Source organism: Triturus cristatus, chromosome 7 (assembly GCF_964204655.1).
Source record: "Triturus cristatus chromosome 7, aTriCri1.1, whole genome shotgun sequence".
In the NCBI taxonomy this organism is placed as follows: domain Eukaryota; kingdom Metazoa; phylum Chordata; class Amphibia; order Caudata; family Salamandridae; genus Triturus; species Triturus cristatus.
In genome coordinates this window covers 1,694,742,975-1,694,769,921 of record NC_140590.1, presented here as the reverse complement: position 1 = coordinate 1,694,769,921, position 26,947 = coordinate 1,694,742,975, and the positions used below count along the sequence as shown (strand labels likewise).

General features: G+C 44.1%; 1 protein-coding gene across 1 annotated transcript; it reads left to right on the top strand.

Moving 5' to 3' along the window:
* The first annotated feature begins 13,427 nt into the window (after positions 1 to 13,427).
* Positions 13,428 to 23,411, top strand: LOC146812792 (C3a anaphylatoxin chemotactic receptor-like). Its single transcript, XM_085619908.1, has 2 exons — positions 13,428 to 13,643; positions 19,720 to 23,411. Exon 2 carries the CDS (start codon positions 19,729 to 19,731, stop codon positions 21,223 to 21,225), a length of 1,497 nt encoding a protein of 498 aa, XP_085476034.1. The 5' UTR covers positions 13,428 to 13,643; positions 19,720 to 19,728; the 3' UTR covers positions 21,226 to 23,411.
* The last annotated feature ends 3,536 nt before the right edge of the window (positions 23,412 to 26,947 follow it).

The following is a 26,947-nucleotide window of genomic DNA, read 5'->3' as shown; positions in this document are numbered from 1 at the left end:
GTGGGGCCGTCTTGACACAATTAAGATGCTGATGCTTCCTGTTATCCTTTTTACTCTTTCTAATATTCCCCTACATGTCCTTCTTAAGCATTAGAAGAAATTAAACTCATTAATGTCTCTTTACCTTTGGAATAATAAGAAGCCACGTATGTCTTTAGCTAAGCTGAAATGGCCTAAAGTTGAGGGTGGAGTACATTTTCCTGATTTCCTGAAATACCATAAGTCTTTCCTTTTGCGGCAATCTTCTCATTGTATTGCACCCCCCTTGTTATATATATACTCCGATATGTGTTGCTTTGGAATGAGCTTGTGTATCTCCATATTTTTCAGAATTCCTTTCCTTAATACGAAATCCTCGAAAAATGTCCAACCCTATTATGAATAATACTTGCATATTTTTGTCTTCTATATTTCATTATTCTCCCACAGATCTTGACTACTGTCTTACATCTGCTATGTGGAATAACTAATGTATTCAGGTGAAAGAACATCTAATTTAGTGGCATTTCTAGAGAATCAAAGTGTTGATTTGGGTTAATCAATTATTTAATCGCGATTCATTCCTTACTTTTTGCTCATGTTCAGGATCTCTTCAGTCTCCCATCTACATTCCTAACCAAATGTCTTCTTTTACAGGGAGCTATAGTTCAAGCATATACCTATTTCAAATCCATTTCACCCTCTGATACTTCAACACCCACACAATAAGCCTTATTTATTCACATTTACTTGAGGCTCCCACTTTGAGATCCAAGTCTAAGACTGAACTTACATGGGAGGAAGATCTTTCCACAATTCTACCTATACCCGCCTCGAAACGAATCTGGATTAAAATCAGAAAGTCCTCTGGTGCAGCTAGCACTACACAAACACTTTTTAAAATTTACAACAGACTTTTTCTGACACCTCAAACCCTTAATATGATTAATCAAGATACTCCGAACACTTATTGGGCTTGTTCCGCAGCACAAACTGACTTGAAACATTTACTTTTTACTTGTCCCCTATTCTCTGCATTTTGGTTACAAGTTTGGTGTTAAATGAATCTCATTCTCCAGAGCAACGTCTCTTTCTCTATTTTCAATGTACTTTTTAGGTAGTGTATCTGAGGTTTGGGTCAATGCTCCGTTTAACATGCAGTTACTAGATTTGTTATTAGCACTTGCTTTCTAGCAAATAACTCTTAATTAGAAGGATTTTAAACACTTTTATTTTAAGGAGTGGTGGTATGCAGTTTGTCACAACCCCCGATTAGATACTGCATATATGCACCCTTTATCTCTTGTTTTAAAACGAAAGGCTCTTTGGACACCTGTTACTCAACTTCTTGATTACTCCGATGTCACAACTTTTGCCCCCCTCCTCATCTCCACGAAGTTCTACAACCTCCCTGACTTCTATCTCAAGATTTCAAGATTGTATCATGCATCCCCTTATACTCCCTCTAGTATATATAGTTGATAAATAATCAATCAGACTGTAATTCTCTGTTTTTATGCATTGTATACCTTTTTTGTTTATCTTACTTTACTTTTTCATTTTCTGTATTTCTTGATCAATTGTTTTGTATTATTCTAGTGTATGTTATCTTAAGCTGTATGTATATATTCTTTTTTAAACCTAAAAAAATAAATATACAAATCTAATCAAAAAAGTAAAATATTTTCTTTAAGGAAAATGAGCTGCAATAAATAAATTTAATTTATTAAAAAACAATCACAGACATGGTGATCTTCTGGCCACTGCAGGCCACCATTCCTGTGATGGGCTCCAATTGTAGTGGGTCACAATTTGCAACCTATCTCACTACTCTTCATGAGTTAGTTGAGATTACAACCACTACAATTTCGAATTTCATGAACTCACCTATTAGTACATATGTTGGTTCTTGAAATCAGTTACAGGCCACAAAAATACTGGTTTCAATTTGTGACTGGTATTTTGCCACCACTTTAGTGCACATCTAGCACCAGGTTCACTAAGAGCATAAAGAAAGCCAAACTATATGTTTGTTGTAAATCATTTAAGATCATCACAATAGAAAAAATACAATTACATTTGCATTCAAATATAAAAAAGTAGACCATAAAATTCTACTTGTGCAGGAATCTGTTACTAAATCTTCGGAAAGTTTCTTGGTTAAAACTAAATTATCCCATTTTAATAAATCAAGTGGGAATAAACTGGTGTTCAAGACCTCAAAAGGACTGGCCCTGAGTCATTCCATTAATTTTATTCAACATGATGACCATTTGGCATCTCTGTGATGAACGTGTGCCACAACAAATAATGTAGTCAACCTCTGCAGGCTTGGTTGATAACATTAAACAGGTAACAAATGAGTTGTTCATTTCCCTGTTTGATACACCTTGACCTGCTTTATAGACTGCACATTTAGTACTTAGAAATTGGACTGCAGCAGGGTTTTAGTTTGGTTTAAGTGTTATGAAGGGCATTTACCCTGTTTTCGATTCATTAGTTTTCCTATGTTCTCCCAAATGACATTAACTTAATTTTTATTTTATTATGATTTTTAAAGTCGGTTTATCCAAGTATATCACACCACTCTTCAGCCATTTCAAATGGCGATAAAAATATAGATAAGACTTTTAATCTTGAATACTTTTGCTTAGAGGACAATAAAGGCCATAAGGCCAGATGTAAGAAGCTTTTTTCTGCTCGCAAACGGCCTGATTCGGGACCAGAAAAAAAGCATTTTCTGATGTACCAAACCCTATTTGCGATTCCGTAACCTAATACTGAATCGCAAATAGAGTTTGTGAATCGGTGTTAGGAAGGGGCGTGTTTAGGGTATCCCTTCCTAATACCGAACCGCAGCGGTATGTAAGAATGTTTTGCGACCGAAATGCGGTCACAAAACATTCACATTTTACCACCAACTTCAAGTTGGTGATAACTCTTCGCAAATGGGAAGGGGTCACAAGGGGCCTCTTCTCCTTTGTGAATGGTAGTACAAACATTTGTTCAGAGCAGGCAGTGGTTCCGCAGACCACTGCTTACTCTTAAAAAGGAAAAAACAACCCATTTTCCTTCAAGTTAAATGGACTGCATTTATAAAACAGATTGCTTTATTTGAAAGCAAACGCGGATATGGTGGCCTGCTGACCCCAGTAGGCAACCATCCCCGTGATTTTAGCGATTCCCAAAGGGTCTCAAATTGCGACCTACCTCATTAATTTTCATGAGTTAGGTCAATTTGCGACCCACTAGGAATCGTTAAATGTAAGTAGGATACTACATTATCTTTGCATCAGCGGTGCCCCTGTTGGTTCCTTCAATGGAAAGCTCACTCGGATGGCTTGATGGAGTACTGGCCTTCAGAGTAAACGCATCAGATTGCCTGACCTATCTAGGGCAGACTGTCTGATGTTTTTTATCCTGTCCATCACCACCAGAGAAAATCTAGTAGTGATGAACAGAAAATTAAAATAATGATCTATCCAGAAAAAAACTCCCTGAGCTTTGGCGTCATTTGTTTTTGAAAAACATACCATTTGGTGGATGGCTGTCGAAACCGTTGGCGGCCATACAACAAACTTTTGGCACCTGCAGAGGAACCAGTTGCTCTGAAGGAACAGAGGTAACTAGTGGGCTGTCGATGATCTCTAAATACGGCAAACCGCTGTCCATCAGGGAGGTGGATGTTATGTCCTCTGGCACCCTGATGGACAAAGAATGCCATACAATAAATCAGCCCCTATAGCCTCTTCAGTTGATGATGTACTAAGATGGCTTTGAGCTTCTCAGCGATGAAATGAGTCTGTGTCCCCTTCCTATTTTGCAAAACCCCGAAGTCCTGGTATGCAACTGCCTGATCTATAGTTCTTGTCATTATTTTTATGCAGATATTCATTACTAGGAAATTGCTTAGGCTGCATTTTTTTTAATGCAACAAGAGATAGTTTAGCCCTATCGCAGTTGCATCTTACAAGGCCGTATCATCTGCACATTGAAGCGCAGGTATGTGCTGGAGGCCTAGTTTAGGTGTAAAATGTCTAATTCTGCCTAACAACCCCCATGTCAGCAGTGTGTAAATTAAGGGGTTTTACAGAGACACCATTAATTTCATTATTACAAGTGTCAGTTTTAAAAATGTTTGATCTGGCACTTTTTGCAGGTTTATCCCCAAACCTTTTGTCTTTAGCCTCCTATTGTTCTAACCCTCTTTTTGTTGACTTTAAGCAGAACTTAATTTGAAAAAATAAAATAAGTGTCACCCACATGAGAAGGCCTTTAAACATGTCTGGGGCCTGCTTTTGCTGTGTCTGTGAGTGTGGTTTCAAACTGCCATGTCGTCCTCACAAGTGAACCCACTTGCCAGGCCCAAACCTTCCCTTTTACTGCATGTACGGCACCCCTACGGTAGGTTCAAGGTACCCCCATGGGCAGGGTGCAGTGTATGTGAAAAGTAGGACATGTACAGATGTGTTTTAGATGTCCTGACAGTGAAATACAGCCAATTTCATTTTTTACTATTGCAAGGACTAGCTCTCCTCTAGGCTATCATTGAAGCTGCCTTTTAACATTTTACAAATGTAACTTTCAATTTGGAACAGCTAGAGATTTTGAGTTTGGGCTCCCCAAACTCAGGATTTAAAAATACATATTTTAGGAAATGTGGTTAATAAATTGTGTGTTTGAAAATGCCACTGTTTGTGGATTCACTCTAGGCAGTCACACAAAGGGAGTTGAGGTGTGCACTGCATATCCTGATGGTCCGTTACCATGCTGATGGGCTTTCCTGAGTTAGAGCAGTGAGAGGAGTTGTCAGCTTAATACGGTTGTGTCTGGCCTCTCACAATGCTGTCTCTGCCCCCATGGAGTGTGTCTGGAGCTAAGACCAGGCAGGACAAGAACGTGTGCACTACAAAGACAATCCTTTAAAGAATGCCTACTTCAAAGGCAAAAAGGGGAATAAGTATTGGACCTAAAACCCCAGACATTTAGAACACCTCTGGATCAAGAGGTGACTCTGCCAAGAGGAAGAGCTGGAGTGCTGTCAGGAGGAGTACTGCCCCTTTGCTGTGTTTCTTTGCTAGGTTAGTCTGCAGTGGCTGCTTCTGTCTTGGAGAGGACAAAGGCTGGACTTTACTTTGGTATCTTGCTTAAGAAGATTCTCCAATGGCTTATGTGTGCTTGTCTACTGTTAAGAATTCTCAGGGTCATCAAAGACTTAATCTGTAGCACCCCTGAACTCCACTGCTCGGAGTTCTGACTTGCCAAGTGGTGCCAAGTCCAGTTCTGTCCCCTTGGAGGTTTTCCTTGATACACAAATCTGCAAGAAGACTAAAAAATCAGCACCTGTTTTTCCCGAGGCAGCACCCCCATGCCGGAGTTATTTCAAAATACTGCTGCCATGCAGCCGAAGAAATCGACGCAGTTACTGCCCACGGCTGAATAAACTGCCGCAGCCTGAGTTCATTGCACCTTGTCTGCGAAGTTCAAGACCACTGCACTGACTCCGACCTAGGACCTGCTCTGCGGCTGAGTGCATCATTGCACTGGGGCTGAAGAATTTAACGCAGCGCCTGTTTGCCGTCACTGCATCGACCTCCAGCACGTCTGGATTTCCACACATCACACCTGTGCACCGAGTCTATATCGACGCTGGGATTCAGTAAGAAACCGAGGCAGCATGTCCGGAGAATCGACGCATCACCTCCTGGCAAGGTAAGAAACCGACGCATCACCAACTCTCACAGTAAGGAACAGATGCATCACCTTCCCTGTGTAGAAGTGAGGAACCAATGCATCATCTCCTCTCGAAGCAAGGAACCAACGCATCACCTTACCTGCGTGTAATGAACCGACGCATCGCTTCACTTCTCGGCGCCTCACCTCCCCCACGCCTATTTTTGGATTGTAATTTTGACGCATCGTAGGTTCTTTGTACAACAGTGATGCATCCATAGTTTTAACCTTTTTAAAGTATTCTCTTGATATACGTATGTTGGATTTTTGTACTTTTGGTCTTGTTTTAATTAGATGAATATTGGTTATTTTTCTTAACTGGTTTTGTGTCTATTTGTAGTGTTTTCACTGTGTTACTGTGTGTGTTATGTACAAATACTTTACACATTGCCTCTGAGATGAGCCTGACTGCTCGTGCCAAGCTACCAAGGGGGTGGCCAGGGGTTATCTTAGCTGTTTGATCCTCTTACCCTGACTTGGAAGGGTCCCTACTTGGACAGGGTGCATACCACTTATAACTAGAAACTCCCTTTTCTAATACAAAGACCGGACACTAAACGCTGTGGCCCTCATTGTGAGTATCCTGGGGTAATATTACACTCAGTATTACATATACTGAGAGGCAGTACTCCACCTTGGTAAGGGCCATTACTGGTTGAACATCTAGAAAAGGAAATAAAATGGTGGAAATTGTTGTTACCATACAGATTTCAGCATGGAATTCCTGAATTCTTGCTTTTTTTCACGTGAGATGTACCACCAGTTTTGAGCTGGCGGATTAGCCTGCCAGCACCACATGTGGTAAAATTGCAGGTGGTAACACTGCATGTATAATACTGAAAGACTCATATACTGAAAGATTCATAAATAGGATTTAGTTAGGAACTTCTGATCGTCAGATGTTCACAGTTTCATATTTTTACTAACTGCTGTTAAGGAGAAGGCCCTGAACTCTTGGCACGGGGCCCATTTCCTTCTGATTCAGAGCTCCAGCTCCAAGTGATAATAGAATTTCAACCATCTTTCTTTATGAAGCTTAAAACCGGGTGACCTTGCCACTGAGGTCCCGTTAATATTCAAGGACTTGGTGGATGCAGGGGCTCTATGGAGCTGGTGATTGTGACTTGTGTAAAGGGCAGTGGCAGGAGGAGGGTCATAGGACCTGATACACAGTTTGGCAGACAGGATCCTGTTACAAACGTGATTGAGGAGCTGTCGACCAAACTCTTGGTCTACCTGTCCAATTTAGAATTGGGCGAACGTTAGCTTTCCTCCGGTGGGGCTCCCGTTGGCTCAGTTGACAGACAGCTTACTCCAATGTCTGACAGAGAGCTGGCTGTCAGAGTACGGTCACCATGTCACCCGCCCTTTTTAGGGCTGATGACTGATGTCCTTTTTAGGTTGAGCCTTCAAGACCTCTTGTATATACTTTAGTATATACCTATATCTGTATGTACTTTGTGGGCTCTGGAGATCAGCCCTAGGACTTGTCTGATTCCGGTTGGGGACTTTTTTTTTGGTTCAACTGCCTCTATATTTACTGTCTTAAAAGAAAACGAACAGTAGAAGTCAGTAAAATACCAGAATTGCTTTCTGCTTGTTCAGCTGCCTCTATTTAACTGTTTTAATAGAAAACGACCAGTAGAGGTCAGTAAAATACCAGAATTGTTTTCTGCTTAGGGACTTTCTTTTTTTGATTTTTCTGGTCTCTGCCTCTATTTAACTTTCTTGATAGAAAACGACCAGCAGAGGTCAGTAAAATTCCAGAATCACTTTAGCATTCTCTAGATTCCAGTCCATAGAAATTGTCTTCCACGAGCACCAGTAGACAATAATATTTTTTTCAAATCTTGTATTTTCAGTGATATGACCACCGAAGGCCCTGATTTTATATTAAAAACAGAGCTTTGGACTATACCATTTCCCGCTGAAAGGCAATATTTCTCTCCATGTGTTCCCATACCTGGCATGCCATGCAGTTTGGTGCTTACTTTCCCTCCATTTTATAGAACAGTAGATGTTTCAGCACCCAGGCTAATGTGCTGCATAGCTAAATACATATAAGGTCCAGAGGCAAGACCGATTGCATTTCAAATGCTTGTTCTCCTGTCACCACCAGGAGAAACCTGACAGAGATGAGTAGAAAAATCACAATAATGACCCTCACACCTCATATGTGTTCAGCCCAGACGAGGGATTTATTAGTTATTTGTGTTTCAAAAACAAACTCCGACTTTGGGAAATAATTTTTTTCTTTTTAAAGTTTGGGGGACGACTGCTAAAACCTAAAAGGCTCGCCCACCAAACTTTCAGCACCTTCAGAGACACCGGTGTAATGGCGGCTTGTGTGATAGTAGAGGATGTAGGAAGTAGAGGGGAGAGGATGTGGACTGACTGCTAGATTGCTGACTTTGGAGCTGGGAAACCAAGGTTCAAGCCTCGGGGTTGTGTCCACATCCTGTGATTCTAGGCAAATCACTTAATCTCCCCGTGCCTCCCAAAAAAACCAAGCATTGGCAAAGCCAATAGGTCTCGCCTTTAAGGCCTTATAAGTGTTTAGCCATGCAACAGTTGATGTTGTTGCACCAAGGATATTGTGCTGGATGACTAAACACTAACCCGCTATGCTACGTCAAGAACTTTTAAACAAATGTACACTTGCAGCAATTGATCTTTGGGGCTTTAAGAGTGTCATTTTGAAGTTCCTGTGTGGTACCATATTCATGTGTGATTATCTACTCCAGGTTGTGAAATTTCACTGCCACATCTACACACCAGACTTCTTTGGGTTTTAAGTGCTGTAAATAACAGGTGTCCCTATTACCCACTTTAATGCTACTGAATGTAATGACCTTTGGAAGATGGAAAGCTATTCTTCACCGCCAGTCTCATGGAGTGTAAACTCATTGAGCAGTCCTGCAGACTTCTTTTTCTCATTAAAAGGTTGCAAAAACCTCTTTCAACGCATTATTTGTGCTAATTATGATTATCAGGTGGAATTTTCTCAATTTTTTATTGCTTCGTCAGGTCTGTTTACTGTTCAGAACAGCACAAGGACATTTGGTGCCATATAATCTGGTTCCTTCTCCACACCAAAGGCAGAGATACAGGAAGGAGATGGAGTTTTAGGGGACAACAGTCTGTGCCTCAGTGTCTGCTTCTACTCTTAAATTGATAGTCTTATGCTGGAGTGACGGTATGTGGTGAGGGACTGTGACTTCTGACTTGAAAGCGGCTGGACCTTAGTAAACAGCCTGGCCAGTGCTTGAAACGGAAAAATAGAAGTACAGGAACTCTGTACCAGAATACCTACTTGTTTCTGAGAAGTGCTGGTACTCTACAATTAAAATGTATTACATTTCTCTGGAGAAGTGCTGGTACTCTCCCTCTCAAAATGAAAAAGTGCCGGTACTCAGTACCGGACAGTAACATCTCGTTTAAAGCACTGAGCCTGGTTTAGCGAGAGGTGTGGACAGTGCAACTGAATGCGTTGGAACACTATAGTGTCACCTATTGATTGATGTACAGTATCCTAAACAAATACATTCTTTCATCCACTGTACTTGGGTCAGCACTGCTACAATTGCAATGTCGTGGAAAATGTAGTTTACAGAAATATTGCAAAGGCTGCCCGGGGGGCCACGTAGGGGACCCTCCAACAGGGCGGCCACCTTAGTGCAACAGGAAGGCACAGGAGTCAGCAGACTAGGCTCCCTGGGCTTGGGACCAGGGGGTCTGCTGGCCGCGTCACTTCTGGCCGTGGGAGGGGGACAAGGGTACAAAAGCCTTCCCCGCCCACTGTGCAGCCTCTTGACCGCTGCCCGTCTCGCTGTTTCCCACCCTACTGCTTACCCTGCAGACGGCCAAAGAGTGGTAGGGGGAGGGAAAGAATCTTACTTATTATTTTGTGTTGCAGGAGGAGTTACAGGGCGATCCAGAGTCTGCAAGGTACAGAAGGGCACTATAGGCAGCAGCACAACAAGGGTGCTAAGCCAAGGATACCCAGGGATGTCTTAGCGTTGTCCCCTGGAAGAACGACGGTGCCCCGTTAGTCCTACGTGCGGTTGTGGGTCTGAGCAACCGGGGGCTGCCTGGAACGCTCCGCCCACCTTTTGGGGGAGTGAGTATGGGCGTGGACTGGCGGTCCACTGATGGGAGGGGTGGCTCCTCCCAAAATTGGTAACCACCGATTGGCGACGGCCACGGTGTAGTTTGGCTCATCAGGCGGGCAGGCGGCATAGGGGCTGGCCTGCCCTTGGATCGCCCGTAAGATAACCCACCATGTTGGCATATTTGTTATGCAAATAACCCTGCAGCAATTTTCTCCACTAACAAAGGTGTCGTGTGGTTTATTTATGTATGTTGCTGTATGAGAACTGAGGAGTGTTGCCGATATTGGCACTATGCCCTCCCGTATATTCATCCCGCTGGAACATAGACAATTAAAGTTTCTTTTTGTTACGGTCGCCCTGTGGGCACAAACTTCCAGTCCATTCGGGATAAATCAGTTAAGAAATGACCTAGACAAGCAGAAATGCAGCGATCTGTGATGTAATTTGTTTAGTATGCTCAGATGACTCCCTGTCAACAGGACACCGGTTTTCCAGCCCTGGGATTTAATTTAAGAAATAGGTGCATTCCTGGAAAGGAGAAGATTGGTTTGACTCTATTCAGCCAATAGCACTAACACCTGATTACATTAATTACTGATTAAAGGACAGCAGAAGTTTCGAAAACATGTGACAAGGAGCCATATGTACATTCTAACTGAAGGGATGCAAAACCATAGAAGGGTCTTCGTCCCAGCTACTTTTCTGTTGTGTATGTGTCAATCATGTACGTTATGCTATATCAACACGTGTACAGCGCTTTTTAACTGTACTGTGAGTGCATATTCAGAAAGTTGTTAATGACCTGCAAAGTCTTCAGAGAATCGAGTGGATTCAAGTGTATATTTAGAACAGCTGCAGAGACGGAATAAAGAAGCAATATTTGTGTAATAAATGGCATGAAATCCACAATATGGCTGTAAGTGAGCAACGCACATGGAGTTCTCACTTACCAGGAAAGTGCAGAGTCAATGCACAGGACAGCATAAAAAACAAGGACTGACACAGCTGAGAACAGAAGTTTGAAAATGTTCCCTGGAAATCGAAAGAGTTCTCACTGTCCATTCCTCACAGACCACTCAAAACTCACCCAGCAGCAGAACCCTCCTAGAAGTTATGACGCCTGCCACTAAACCACAAGGCTGCATGGAAGACAATACACATATGCAAGGATAGTCACAATGATCTTAAACCCAAACACGTTTAAAGCACCTAGGACTGCTTGGGAAACCGCGCTTTATGGAGACGTTCACTGACGTCTTAACGGCGCTTCTGTGAAACAAGAGCTCTCTTCTCTTAAAGCGCCTACAGCTGTGCAGATTAATTAAACCATCTCCAACCAGTCTGGGCTCTAAGCAATTAAACTACTTAGTTAACCACTGCCTCCTTTCATTCTGCCACCTCTCTTACCGCTGTCTGCTGGAGTGGCATGCTGAAAAGCGCCTCTCCTGCCAAACTCTGAAGGCACAAATCCACAAAAACTAAAATAGCGTATATACCACGCGGTGCAGTTAGCCAGGAGAGTTTATATGCTTTTTCTGACTGGGAAAAACACGAACCCAGCATAGTGCTTAAGTTTTCTGCTTGGGGCTGCCCTCGCTGGCTTCCCCCGTCTCCCCTTCACATTGGTACAAACACACCCACACTTGCGAAGAGATCAGATTACACAACCCACTGGTGATAAACATGTTGAGGAACTTGGAGTTAGGAGAGCAAAGCCCGGGCTCACACATGCACATAGAAATCAAAGTGCCATACAAAAGGTACCTTGAAAGTGTCTTTTTCCCGCACTAGTGAGATACTTTGTAATCCCAGAGGAGCAGACGAGCTCCCTTCCAGCCGCGGTAATCCTTCGCTCCAGACGATTCTGGCCGGGGATCAGCAGCCGCCCAAGCCTCTCTGATTCTCTCAGATTGTGCAGAGGGAAGGCGCCCGCTGCCCCGTGCCCCGGCTTCCGGCTCTAGCGGCAGCGCGCTGACACTGGTCACCACTGCGGGTGTGGATCGCCCTGCTGCTCGGGCTGCCAGATAAGCAGGACTGTAGGGAAATGGGAAAAAAAGCTCTCAGCACATTCCAAAGAGCTCCAACCGGCCCCCTCCCCTCGGCCTGTCAGTGGGACCTGAAGCGCAGCGCTGAGCGTGTCACTTTTTACCGTGCTTCGGGGCTCCTTCTAGATCTAGAGGAAACCTCTGGCTGGTGCCGTGGGTTTCACTCTCGCAGCAGGCTGAGAGCGGGAGACGAGAGGGACTTTCACGTGTGCACCACAAACGGAGGGAGCCAGCAAAAAATGGACGGTGTCGGCCCTCCGTGCTATAATACGGCCTCTTACTGGAAGGACGCGTAATGACTGCTTCCCAGAAAGGGAAAGCGCCGCATTTAAAGTGCACCAGGGCCAGCGCGACCACCATCTGTGTCCAATTAACAGGCACGATAATTGGAAACAGATGGCGCTGATGATCGCTCCTGAGCACCCTAGGCCAGAGAACAGAGAAGGCGGGACATGCACCCGCCTTGGGCCAATTGCGTGCTGTCTTTCTTAGAAAGACGCATGCAAAGCCCAATAGCAAGTCATTTTTAAAAAATGCACATGCACGAGCGTGTGTTTGGAGTTTAAAAGCCCTTACTAAATGCCTCGCAGAGCAGCGCATGGGCACTGGCTCAGGCAAGACCTAAAAAATTAATGTGTTCTTGTGTAATGTAACCAGTGACCTTCGGGTTGAGTTCCTGTTTATAAATCGGCACACAAAAAAGTACACAGATTAAAGATGCGCCAGCTTCGAACTCTAAATATGGCGGTCTTCTGTGCATCAGGGTGGCAGACGGAATGTTCTCCTCCACCCTGATGGACAGAGTAAAGACTGCCTTACAGGCCAGTCTGTCCACAAGTCCCGAAGCCCGGTGAGCATTAACCCAGAAGTGAGCACAGAAATCTGCCCCTTTGGAGCTTAGTGAAAGATGTCAGCATGCCCTGGTGATGCACAGGACAGGTTCGGCAAGGAAGACGAGCAAAAGGGCCTCTCATATTGTTAATGAGACTCAGCAATTAATTAACTGACTTTGTGACATGGGAAGTGAACATCATTTTTTATTTTTAACATAGGAATAGCTTTCATTGGTGCAGCAGGTGCAGTAGCACCAGATCAGAGCCCAGAGGGGCCCACTGAACCCTGAAAATTGCTGTATTTTACTACCCCAACATCAGCTGAAGGGGGACAGTTCCCTTCCCTGCACCAGGGCCATGACATCCTTGCTAAGCTACTGGGTCTTAAAGGAGAATCCATGGCAGCAGCGATGAGCACAGAGATTGGACCCCCCCCCCTCCACCTCCTCGCTTCACGTTCATTTCAAGTGATCGAATTAGGAAGAGTGACCAGCGATTTCACACAGTGACATAAAGAGTGAAAGAAGAGAAAGCGCACAGAAAATTCGCGCAAGACACACGCGTTGGCAAACACTTTAAGGAACTGAGGAGGCAGGGACGTTTCAAAACGTCGATCTATGACCTCTTCAGCCTATTTCGCCCCCCCCGCCCCCTGCTTCCTATGCTCAGTGGCACGAGCAGAAGTTTGACACTGACTGCCACTGACTGTCAGCCGGAGGCTCTGACAGAAGCAAGCTTTCAACCCTTCATCCATCAATCACCCGCTCCTGGTGCTGAGGTCCTGGCATTAGACCATGGAGGAAACATCCGCTGGGAGTCAAGGTGGACACTTCACCTGACGAATAAGGACTTGGAGCTCCGGCCTCAAAGGGCCAATCCGGTGCGTGGTGTCTGGTGTCCTTTCAAGTCACTGTATCTGTTCTTCCATAGCGGCAGCTCAGGTGAGAGTTTACTGTCGTTTGTGCACCTCTAATCCATCTGTTCTTTCATTCATCATCCAACTTTGCATCTGTCTCCATCCGCACTCTTCTATCACTGTCCGTTCACACAACCCTAATCCATTCCACCACCCTTTCATCCACTCACCCCTCTGTCCATCCATTCACCCACTCACTCCTTTGTCCATCTATTCATCCACTCACCCCTCTGTCCATCCAGTCTTCCACTCACCCTTCTGTCCATCCATTCACCCACTCACTCCTTTGTCCATCCATTCATCCACTCACCCCTCTGTCCATCCATTCATCCACTCACCCTTCTGTCCATCCATTCACCCACTCACTCCTTTGTCCATCCATTCATCCACCCACCCCTCTGTCCATCCATTCACCCACCCACTCCTTTGTCCATCCATTCATCCACTCACCCCTCTGTCCACCCATTCATCCACTCACTCCTCTGTTCATCCATTCATCCACTCACCCCTCTGTCCATCCATTCATCCACTCACTCCTCTGTTCATCCATTCATCCACTCACCCCTCTGTCCATCCATTCATCCACTCACTTCTCTGTTCATCCATTCATCCACTCACCCCTCTGTTCATCCATTCATCCACTCACCCATCTTTTCATCCACTCGCCCTTCTGTTCATCCATTCATCTACTCCCCCACCTTTTCATCCATTTATCTAATCAGCCCTCTGTTCATCTATTCATCCACTCACCCATCTGTCCATCCACTCACTTCTCTGTTCATCCATTCATCCACTCACCCCTTTGCCCACCCTTTAACCCCTCTGTTCATCCATTCATGAATTCATTCATTCACTCACCCCTCTGTTCATCCATTCAATGAGCCTTTTATTATTTTTTCGCTCCAATTCTTTCCCTCTCTTTTTCCTTGACACATCTAACTCCACGTATCCATCTATTCATCCATCCATTTATTCATTCGTATAGGCATCATTTGGCCTCAGTGCTCCAACCAGTTATCTGTGGATAAATCCATCTGTCAAAGGTTTCCAAACATACTCTGGTGAGCCCTAACTCACCCCTCACCTCCCACATTCAAACAGCCATTCATCCATTCTGTCCATCCATGTTTCACAGCTTCATCACAGTGGTGTCTCTAGAAACTTTTTTTAATACACGCACACAAAATGCAACAATAAATACAACTTGCGGGGCCACAGATAACGACCATTGTGAGTAGTGTGCGTGCGTGCGTGTGTGCGGCGTGCGTACATGCAGGGCTTTAAGTGGGCCGGGTACCTCTGCAGCAGTCCCACCCTCCACTGCTTTTGAAGTAACTTCAAAGAGAGTCCTTATAGTTCTTTCAGTCTCATCATTTCAGAACGAAACCACTTGCAGTATCATATACAGGGAAGCCAAAGTTATTGCTGATTTATCTTACACAAACAACAACCATTGGCAAAGCCAATAGCCCTGCCTTGTTGTAGCTGTGATGTTACTTGTTGTATCAGTATTCTATATCTGTATGCAATGACAGAAGCATCAAAATACCAGTTGGGCGGCGCACCATGCCAAGCACAGATTTTTAGCTGGCGTATATTTAAGCCACGCCCTTAATTACATAGGCCACGCCCCTGTAAGAGACCCCCTAGTTTTTCATCCCACTTACGGTGACCAAACATCCGTAAATTTCACAGACCGGCCATCATTTTGGAGCGATGTCCATTGTCCATAATCATTCCTTTTACGGACGCCTTTTGTCTGTAATTTTGGACATTAATTACAGCGAGCTGTGCTGTTCCCCTGCAAGAAGCCCCAAGAGATTACAAGTTCTCAGGGGCGCTCGCACTTCTCTGTTGAACTCCAGAGGCTGCAGCACCCCCTCCCTGAGCTCTCACAGACGGTGGACAGCCCGTTGTCATTCCGACTGAGGCCGATTATCCCCTTTCAAATGACAATGCGCGTCTGCCTTTAGCATATCATGTGCCAGTGAGATGTAGTTAGTGGTTACAGAGGAGCTTTCCCCAGAGTACTGTGGGGAACTTGCCGCCTTGTGTAATTTGTCAATGTTGTACACAGAGTGAACGGGGCAGGAGCAGTGACGGGACAGAAGAGGGGACAGGAAAGGAAAGGTGATGGGGCAGGAGAGGTGACAGGGCAGGAGAAGTGATGGGGCAGGGGTTGTGACGGGGCAGGAGCGGTGATTAGGCATGAGCAGGAGCGGTAACCGTGAAGGAGCATTGAACGGACAGGAGCAGTGAACGGACAGGAGCAGTGAATGGGGCAGGAGAAGTTATGGAACAGGAGAAGTGATGGGGCAGGAGCGGTGGTCGAGCATGAGCAGGAGTGCTGACCAGACGGGGGCAGTGAACGGGCAGGAGCGGTGCACGGGGCAGGAAAAGTGACGGGGCAGGAAAAGTGACGTGGCAGGAGAGGCAACAGGAAAGGAGAGACCTCGGGGCAGGAGAGGTGACCGGGCAGGAGAAGTGACGGGGCAGGAGAGGTGACGGGCAGGAGAGGTGACGGGCAGGAGAGGTGACCGGGCAGGGGAGGTGATGGGGCAGGAGAGGTGATGGGGCAGGAGAAGTGACTGGGCAGGAGCGGTAATTAGGCAGGAGCTGTAATCGGGTGGGAGCGGTGAAAGGACAGGAGCAGTGAACAGGACAGGAGCAGTGAACAGGACAGGAGCAGTGAATGGGGCAGGAGAAGTGACCGGGCAAAGAGAAGTGATGGGGCAAGAGAAGCAACAGGGAAGGAGAAGTGACAGGGAAGGAGAGGTGATGGGGCAGGAGAATTGACAGGCAGGAGAAGTGACGGATAGGAGAAATGACGGGCAGGAGAGGTGATTAGGCATGAGCAGGAGCAGTGACCGGGCAGGAGCGGTGAACAGACAGGAGCGTTGAATGGGCAGGAGCAGTGAACTGACAGCATCGGTGAACGGGGCAGCAGAAGTGATGGGGCAGCAGAAGTGACCGGGCAGGGGAAGTGAGGGGCAGGGGAAGTGACCGGGCAGGGGAAGTGAGGGGCAGGGGAAGTGACCGGGCAGGGGAAGTGAGGGGCAGGGGAAGTGACGAGGCATGAGCGATGATCGGGCATGAGCAGGAGTACTGACTGGACAGGAGCAGTAAAAGGGCAGGAGCAGTGAATGGGCAGGAGAGGTGACAGGGCAAGAGAAGTGATGGGGCAGGAGATGTGACGGGGCAGGAAAAGTGATTAGGCATGAGCAGGATCGGTGAACGGGTAGAAGCAGTGAACGGGCAGGGGCAGTGAACGGGCAGGAGCGGTGACGGGGCAGGAGAAGTGACAGGGCAGGGGAAATGACAGGGAAGGAGCAGTGACGGGGTAGGAGAAGTGAACGGACAGGAGAAAGTGACAGGGCAGGAGCAGTGACCGGGCAGGAGAGGTGAATGTACAGGAGTGGTGAACGGACAGGAGCATTGAACGGACAGGAGCGGTGAACGAGGCAGCAGAAGTGACCGGGCAGGGGAAGTGAGGGGCAGGGGAAGTGACGAGGCAGGAGCGGTGATCGAGCATGAGCAGGAGTACCGACTGGACAGGAGCAGTGAAAGGGCAGGAGCAGTGAACGGGCAGGAGCGGTGACGGGGCAGGAGAAGTGACGGGGCAGGAGAAGTGACGGGGCAGGAGAAGTGATTAGGCATGAACATGATCGGTGAACGGGTAGACGCAGTGAACGGGCAGAAGCGGTGAAAGGGCAGGAGCGGTGACGGGGCAGGAGAAGTGACGGGGCAGGAGAAGTGATGCGGCAGGAGAAGTGATTAGGCATGAGCAGGATGGTGAACGGGCAGGAGCAGTGAACGGGCAGGAGCAGTGAACGAGCAGGAGCGGTGAACGAGCAGGAGCAGTGAACGGACAGGAGCAGTGAACGGGCAGGAGCGGTGACGGGGCAGGAGAAGTGATGGGGCAGGAGAAGTGACGGGGCAGGGGAAATGACAGGGAAGGAGCAGTGACGGGGTAGGAGAAGTGAACGGACAGGAGAAAGTGACAGTGCAGGAGAAGTGACTTGTACTTATGTTCCTTGCCTTTTTATTTATACACTATTGTATAACATCCACTGATGTGTCTGCAAAGCACACCTGTTGTCCCGAATTTTTGTCCTGAATTTTGACCTCCTGTCCTGAATATGTGTCCTGAATTTTGACCCCATGTCCTGATTTTTTACACTCGCCATCCTGAATTTTCACCCATGCCAGTTGGCCACCCTAATCCCACTTAAAGCCCTGCATGTATGTGTGCGTGGAACTTGACAGTAATCGCCGTGATGGAAATATGTGCAAGTGAAAAGAGGGCTACCTTACATCCACCGCGAGGGCTCATGGCCTTGCGGGGGGCAAGGTCAGTCAGGGGTCTCAAGGGCACCAAGCGTGAGGCGCACCGCACAGAGAGACAGACTTCTACCCCCTCGGGGTGCTCCTGTTCTCCAGTCTTCGGGTCAGAGCTCACTAGAGCAGATACTAAAAGCAGCAGAGAAAAGGCACTTAACTCTATCTCGGGGCAATAGCCCGGCTCTCTGTGGAGGTGATGGGGCCGAAGGGGAAGGCAGGAGGGATGCAGCTGGGACACCGACCCCACCTGCCGCCACCCTGGAGACAGCGCTGCTTGGAGAGCCTTCAGGCGTCTGCCGGTTCTATGTGCTATAACTAACAGGTAAAACTATTGCCCGGTTTCACTCTGCTCACTGTACCCTCCTCCCAATGACTAAAGTCAGAATTGGCTGAACAGTGAAGTGAGATGGTGACCTGCAGATTACTGAATATTTTAGCAGAAAAAGTGCATGTCACTGAATCATCCATCCAGATCTATCTATCTATCTATCTATCTATCTATCTATCTATCTATCTATCTATCTATCTATCTATCTATCTATCTATCTATCTATCTATCTATCTATCTATCTATCTATCTATCTATCTATCTATCTAGCTAGCTAGCTGTCTGTCTGTCTGTCTGTCTGTCTGTCTGTCTGTCTGTGGGTCGGTCGGTCGGTCGGTCGGTCTGTCTGTCTGCCTGTCTATCTACTTATCTATCTATCTATCTATCTATCTATCTATCTATCTATCTATCTATCTATCTATCTATCTATCTATCTATCTATCTATCTATCTATCTATCTATCTATCTATCTATCTATCTATCTATCTATCTATCTATCTATCTATCTATCTATCTATCTATCTATCTATCTATCTATCTAGCTAGCTATCTATCTGTCTGTCTGTCTGTCTGTCTGTCTGTCTGTGGGTCGGTCGGTCGGTCGGTCGGTCTGTCTGTCTGCCTGTCTATCTATCTACTTATCTATCTATCTATCTATCTATCTATCTATCTATCTATCTATCTATCTATCTATCTATCTATCTATCTATCTATCTATCTATCTATCTATCTATCTATCTATCTATCTATCTATCTATCTATCTATCTATCTATCTATCTATCTATCTATCTATCTATCTATCTATCTATCCATCTATCTATCTATCCATCTATCTATCTATCCATCTATCTATCTATCTATCTATCTATCTATCAATCTATCTATCTGCCTATCTATAGATCTATCTAAACCTACCTCGCCGACGCCTCGTTCATCATTCGTCTGTGTCCCATGGTCATGACCCTCATCTTTCTGCCACTCCATCCATCTGTCTCTACATGACATCAATCCCTCTCTGAATTCTTCAATGTTTATCCATCCATCCATCCGTCCATCCGTCCACCTCACGCTCCATTCATCCAACTGTCTCCCCATAATTGTGCCTGTCACTTATTGGGTGAGTCGGTGTATGGGTGTTTCAGTGAATGAATGTATGTGTGGGTGCGTCACCATGCAACTTGTAACTCATTGATAACTACACAGAACATGTAACCATCAATCTAAGGGTGGATAAATTGTTTATTATGTAAAGAGCTCTAATACCCGAGGGTCATGTTCACGTTATAACTCTCATAATAAATAAATAAATAAATGTGTAGTTTTAAGCAGTAAGTGGATATATATTTGAGGGATGAATTAATGATACTTACATTGCTGTCCATGTCCTACATTATCCCATATTTCAATATGAAATGTGATCTTTTGTTTCAGCCCACAAAGATGTCCTACTTGTGGAATAATGACAGCGACTACCATGAGACCAGAGATGTGGCCCCAAGCTTCTCTGCAGGATCCATGATCACCATGGCGATGCTCAGCATCACATTTCTCCTTGGGCTTCCTGGGAATGCCATAGTCATATGGGTCACTGGTCTGAAGATGAAACGCACAGTGAACACTGTCTGGTTCCTGAACTTGGCAGTCGCAGACTTTCTGTGCTGCCTCTCCCTGCCGTTCTCCATTGCCCAGGTAGCCTTGCATGGACACTGGCACTATGGGAACATCCTCTGTAAGTTTCTCCCCTCCATCATCATCTTCAACATGTTTGCCAGCGTCTTCATCCTGGTAGCCATTAGCCTGGATCGGTGCTTGCTGGTGATCAAGCCAGTGTGGTCTCAGAACCATCGGACTGTGGGCATGGCCTCTGGGTTGTGCTTCGGCATCTGGTTCCTTGCCTTTCTCATGTGCATACCTGTATTTACCTACAGAGAACAATTTACCACTTACGAGGGCAAAATAGTTTGTGGATACAATTATGGTTCAGATTCTGAATCTTATTTTGATAATGGTTACTTTGAACACTTCACTACCACTACTGATGAGTTTCCGCTGGATCATTTAACAAGGCCCACAGAAAAAATGCCTACCGAAGAGGATATTAGAGATCTCAGTACGCTAGACATTATAACTCACACAACTGCAGTCCCAAACGAAAAACCAGGAGCTGCCTCTGGTTTAAATTCTTTAACTAAATTTGCATTCACAAATGATGTTACACGTCCTAATGCTCATGCTAAAGTCTCAACATCTATACCATTGGTAAGCACTTTCCAAGACATTCTTAATCAAAATTCATTGGATACATTTACACAAATACAACAATCCGGTGACAAAATTAGCTCAGCAATGACTCATCGACCAAAAACTCGAAAGTCCTTTGTGAGTTTTGTGAGTTTTGACTCCAGCAGAACTGGACGGTCTACTGTAGACTTCACTCCGCAACCAACCAGCCTTCCTGATTACGGCTTAGAAGACATGGCCACACCAGTACCCCTCACTGTCATCACCTACACTCGCCTGATTTTTGGCTTTGCCATCCCCTTAACCATAATTGTAGTCTGCTATGCATTCATACTCCAGAGAGTACAAGGTGCACATTTTTCAAAGTCAAGTGCTAAAATGTTGAGGGTAGTCTTCATTATTGTGAGTGCATTTTTTGTGTGCTGGGCTCCCTATCATATCATTGGGGTCTTCCTTCTGTACTACAAAAGCACAACACTGACTTTCTTGGATTCCCTGTCCCAATGTCTTGCCTACACTAACAGCTGTATTAACCCGATGCTGTATGTCTTCAGTGGGCAAGATTTCAAGGAGAAGCTTCGTAAGTCTGTGCGTGCTGTTTTCGAGAGCGCATTCAGTGAGGATATTACCCGCTCCACAGCACCTACAAGGAGTAGAAACTCTACGGACGGAAACTTGAAAATAACTTTAGTATAGGAGAACAATTTGCAGATTGATGACTTCTTCAAACACTTTTATGCATCAAAAAATGTACTCTCTTGGGGAAAGGTGGGTAGATAGCACATTGGTCTCTAACAGATCATAGGAGATGCAATTTAAGATTCAACTACAAATGTCTAAAGCCAGCAGCAATGTTGTGATGTTATTCGCTTTTGGTCTTACTTAAATATACAGGCAATTTTAATAAAATGTCTATAGGCAAAATCTACTTCTACAGGCTACCTGCACAAAAACACAAAGGTTAATATTACCAGACCAAATGCAAAGTAGTGTACAATAGTAGTCAATACATATCTTTCATAAATGGAGAAATGTTGAATTTTTGTTAGTTCGGTAATACTATCTCTTTAAAATATCAATCATGTGCACCTCTGAAAAATCTTGCATTCAAAAGGGCAGCAGACTAAGACATTTCTGCTTGATTTGAGCATGAAGTAGGGTTGTTACTGTCTGTGTCCTTTTTTCTGATTTAAATTTACACTAAAGCAATAACCAATAAAGCACTGAATCAAATTCCTATTCAGCTAAGGTTGATGGGAGATGGGATTTCACATCACGACTGATGCTGGTCCACAATGCATATTACTTTTTCATCTCAGTGGTTTAAAAATCCATCTAAGTGAATTGCATTTCAGTACTCAGCCAGCATGGATGCAAATATCCCCAAATCAAATATGATTGTGGAAAAATTAGTTTTGCAGCACAGAGCGAAAATGAACAAGACTTTAATTTAAAACAAATGTAAAAGAGTGAGGAGTTCATTTAGAGTCTGGTGGGTGGCTCGTCGGCCCATTCTCCATGAAGAATGCCTGTCAGATTTATAGATCCATGCCCACTAGGTGAGGGTTTTTCTGCCCTCAGTGCCAGTAGTCTGACTGCACTGAAGCCACAGATCCTTTGCTAAGCGGGTACCATGTTTGGCGTGATGGTTTGTCAGTGCTTTCTGTTTTCAATATCAAACTTCTAAAGCATAAACTTGTTATTGAAAAATGCAAAATGAATGTCATTGATGTGTGTTAAGTAATCACAATGTGCTGGGGGTTTCCCTGTATGACTTTCCCCAGGGTCTCAAACAGGAAAAATGAATCTCAGAAGGACCTCCTTAATTTCAGTGCTCAATCGCATGTCACTGAGCCTCAGGACATTGGCAAATGGGCTGTCAGAAGCCTTTGACCGAAGGCACGTCCACCACCAGAGCAGCAAGCAGAGACTCAGCCAGATGAAAGCGTGTGGTTCACTCATCTCTAAATCATGGCGGGGTGGGGTCAAACCGCACAATTGGTGCACATTGAGTCTGCCACTTTTTGATGGGTGACCCACAACCACAAAACTATAAATGAACCCTCCCATCAAAACACTACCTATAATAATTCAAATTTTCTTCACGAAAAACTAGGTTTAAAGTAGACTGTTGGACATTGAGGTGACTCCCAGTGCTGAATTTGAGGTGGTGGTTGCTGGTCGGTCCTCCAGGAGTCCTTTTTTGGGACCAGCGCTTATTCTTTCTAATCATACTTTGACCCCGAGCAAGCAGGGATAAAAAACACACACAAAAGTGAAAGAATGATTAGAAAACAAGAACCTGTAAGAGTGGCATTAAGTGGCAGGTGGTGCCTGGTGGTGGATTAAGGAGGCATGAAGTGTATTCAAGACAATGCAGGCTTGATATCTGGTGCACCGACATTGATTACACCGGCCACAGGCTCCTGAGCAGAGCTTTGGGCACCAGCACTCAGTTTTTTACAAATTAAGCACTGGTGATGTCACCATGGTCCTGGACACAGTTCCTCAAATGTAATGCAGCACCATGTTGACCCCATGGCTCACTGTCAGCTTCAATCTTTTTCTCTTCAATTACAAAACATGATCACAATACAAATTTATAATACAAAGATCTCCTTAAAGAGTGCATTGTATACTGTTATAAGGCATCAATTAAAAAAACGCACTCTCCACATGTCTTTGAGTGAGCCTGGTCCATCCAGATCTCAGAACCGACAGGAGTTTAAAACAGACACTAAAACAGGTCTTTATCGGGCCCCCAAGAACCCAGTCTCTCCACTTTCCACCATCGTAGAATCCATGACCTCACAACAGTCGCGTAACATAACAAGTAACACATTCTTCTACAATAATTTTAGTATTAAGGTATATGGGAGTCTGTAGATGGGGTTGGAGAAAAAGATGATATGTTTTAGCTACTTTCAACAACCTAGAAGAGCATTTTGGAGACAAAAAATTAATGTCATTTTGGAAAAGGCACAAGTGTTTGGGCCGTGTACAAGGGAGAAGTAATAAAGTTGTGACCTACATTGCTGCCCAGAGAGGGTTGTCCAATACCTACAATGTTTGTTACTAGTGTGATTCACTTTTCATGGATTAATTAATGTGGAGTACAAACAACCCCAGAATACAGGAAAAACTTTTTGTATGAAATACTGACCTTAGAAAATTATTACCATTGCTCGAAGCATTCAATGTACCGTGGTATACATTGAGGAAATTAAAGAATCCTCATAAGGAACTCTGAACAAGGCAAAGAAGAAGAAAGTTGAGGGACATTCTTAAGGTAAGTAGAATTAGCATTCTAAAGTTAAAGAGACAAGTTTAAAGAAACTAGGAAGTGCAGATCAAAATTCAAGGTTAAAATGTTTTCATTGTGAAGATTCATATTACCTTCCAAACAATACTTCAAGCCTTACTCGCATTTCTGTGTGAAAGAAGTTTGACTAAAGAGGGAACACTTTGTGAGAGCATGCAAAGAGCTTAGTACTAAACATGCAACTGACATACAGAATATGGAAGATGAAATTAGTAAATTTGTGTTCCAAGTTAATAGGACTGAGGACGATGTAAAGAGTAACACGGAATCAAACTGTAAAATTGCACTAGACAATCATGTAATTAAGGTTCTATCAAATTAATTATTGCCTTACGGTTAGATTGACAGCAGAGTTTTTTCTGATGGGTTTGCAAAGGAAAAGTTTATAAATCCAGGGGAGCATATTAAAGACACTCTATTTCATTTAGACGAAGGGCCACTCTTTAGAAAGTTTATTTTGCCAATCATGCTTCTAGTCTGTTAGACTAGAAACACCAAACGGGGATCCGAATAGAACAGACCCAATGTTCGTAGCAGAACTGTCTCTTAGAGATATGGACCTATGTAGTGAATTTCCTGAGGCGTGCATCAATGACCTTGCTCATTTGAAATTGTTAAAGCATAGAATTAAAATAAGGCAACACCATATCAGTAATGCATAATTTGTGCTCCATATAACATTTGATGCAGGAAATAAGCACTGAGTTGAGGCCTCAGAGTGGTTAGCACCCATTGCATTCGTAAATAAATCAGGTGAAGGCTTGGTGTAAACTTGAGAGAATAAAACTCAAAGATTTGGGGGAATTGCCACCAACTCCCCAAGAATAACGAACTTCTTAACCTGGAGAGTATTGCCAAATGTTTACAGTTATTAACTTGACCACAGCCTACTACTAGCTCGAACTTCATTCTGGATCTAGACCTCTTACCTCCATTATCACATCTATTGGGGTATGTAGGTATTGCAAGATGCTGTTTGGATTGGCATCAGCAGCTGCTGAGTTAAAGTGCTTTATGCAGAGGGTGCTTTAAGGTCTATCTAAGGTAATTCTTTTCCCAGGTGAAATATTGCTTAATGAATCTGACCAAGATAAGACCTAAAGAAAGGTTCTACAAATGTTAAAGGAGGTAGGTTTACCTGTGACGTAGAAAAAATGCCATATTGAAGTAGGGTCTGTCTCACACTTGGGACATGCCTTATCCAAAGTTGAAAGAAAACTGAAAATTGGTTTAGTAGACACAGTAAGAAAGATCAGAATCTTACGTTTTTCCGTGGTCTTGTAAAATATTACTTCAAATTTGTGAGAAGTTCTGCTAATGTTGAAAGTTCCCTAAAAGGCATTTTTTAAAAGTATTACTCATTATGTCTTTTGTGGAGAGCATCAATCCAATTACGCAAATCAACTTATTGGTTCTTTAATGAAATTTGTTTCATACGCTTTACTTTTAAACGCTGAATGTGAATTTTTCACAGAATATATGTCCACTTTTTTCATAAGATATTTGTCCACAGATTTTCCCCAAAAGAAATTCGCAGAGAAATTTTCAACACAACAATATTTTGAACTATGACACGTATAAGCCCAATTAACATCTATTTGAACCAGAGTGTTCACCCATATCTTAAGACAATTTCAGCCAACACGTGTTTCGTAGCGGTACATGCTACTTGTTCAGGGTCTAAAAATAGCAAAACTAAAAAAGAAAAACAGTATACATCCAAAATAATACAACCATTGTCATAGTTCAGACATGGAATACATTCTTATTGTGTGGTCCTAGAATATTAAACCTAAATTGCTGTCTCATCATTGATACAGAAATAACCAGTTCTTATCCCTAGTTTTGCTAAGTCTAAAAAGGCACAGATCCTATAAAGTTCTGTTACAATTGCCACAAATTAGCCATTGAGTCATTCATAATTACCAACTGTTCCCGTTTGTATCTCGTTATTATTATGGTCCCAAAACCGACCATCTCTCAAAGAGAGTCCTCGTACCTGTTAATTCGTGAACTTTCTATTTTAGAGTTACACCGAATGCTCTCACATCAGTAGATGAAATTTAATTTCTAAATAATAAAAAGACAAACATAGATAAGAAATGGACAGAAAAGAGATTGGGTTTTCAAAGAATGCACTGTGTAATGTATTCAATATTTTATCTTGAATTCAATACAACCCGTAGAAAAGCTTCTACATATTGTCCTGGGAACCCCCACCTGAGGCAAAATGCATAACAAAATCTTATTAAAAGCAACACTTTCCAATTTAATGTCATTGCGCCAAATCCAACGTTTAAATTTACACTGGTTCACTCACCCTCTCATGTTAAGTCAACTCTATTCAGGTCCCCCTATTGTTGCAATAGCTCCATGCAGGTAGCAGGTTATGAGTTTTAATCCCCCAGGGATCATTTTCAAAGTTCCGTCTCACCCAACAATACACCTTATGCAAATTTCAGATATGGTGATTTCTTCTCTAGAGTAACCTAGAAATTGCTCTGTGCCATACACCTTTATTTAAAAAAAAGAAACAAATACAAAAAATAAAAAACAAGCCTCCTAAATCCTCATGCTCAATATTCTACCTGTGGGAAATTCACCCCACAATCCAATAGTACACACACCAATAATCTCTCTAATGTATAACTATGGCGTGAGCTGGTTCCGACATTCTCTGACAGTGTTGATAGTCAAGAATGCATGTACACTACAGTTAAACAAGTAGTAAAGCCAATATGTCTGCCTTGTGCTCCGGGATACAAGTCAGACTCATTGGCTTTGCCAATGCTTGTTATAAGCCACCCTTCACAATGAAGAGGAGGTGGTTCTGGGCTCACTGACAGCAGTAGAAGCAAAATGATAGGTTCAAAAGGATCATCCAGGTGCAATATATATGTGGTATTTCTACAGCACAAACATAGCCAAAAGGCAGCAGAGACTGAAGAGTGGCAAGTTGACTTAAGTCCATCAGGTAACGACCTGCGAACAGGTTGAAAGGAGCCGCTTAGTGGCCGAGAAGCTGGAAGAAAAAGAGCTCTGACCTGCTGGTATGAGGAGAGATGGAGCCATTGGAATGAAAGATAGATGGCCACC

What these genes read in the sequence shown, in the direction of transcription:
- LOC146812792 (XM_085619908.1), top strand. Translation starts at nt 19,729, where the DNA reads ATGTCCTACTTGTGGAATAATGACAGCGACTACCATGAGACCAGAGAT.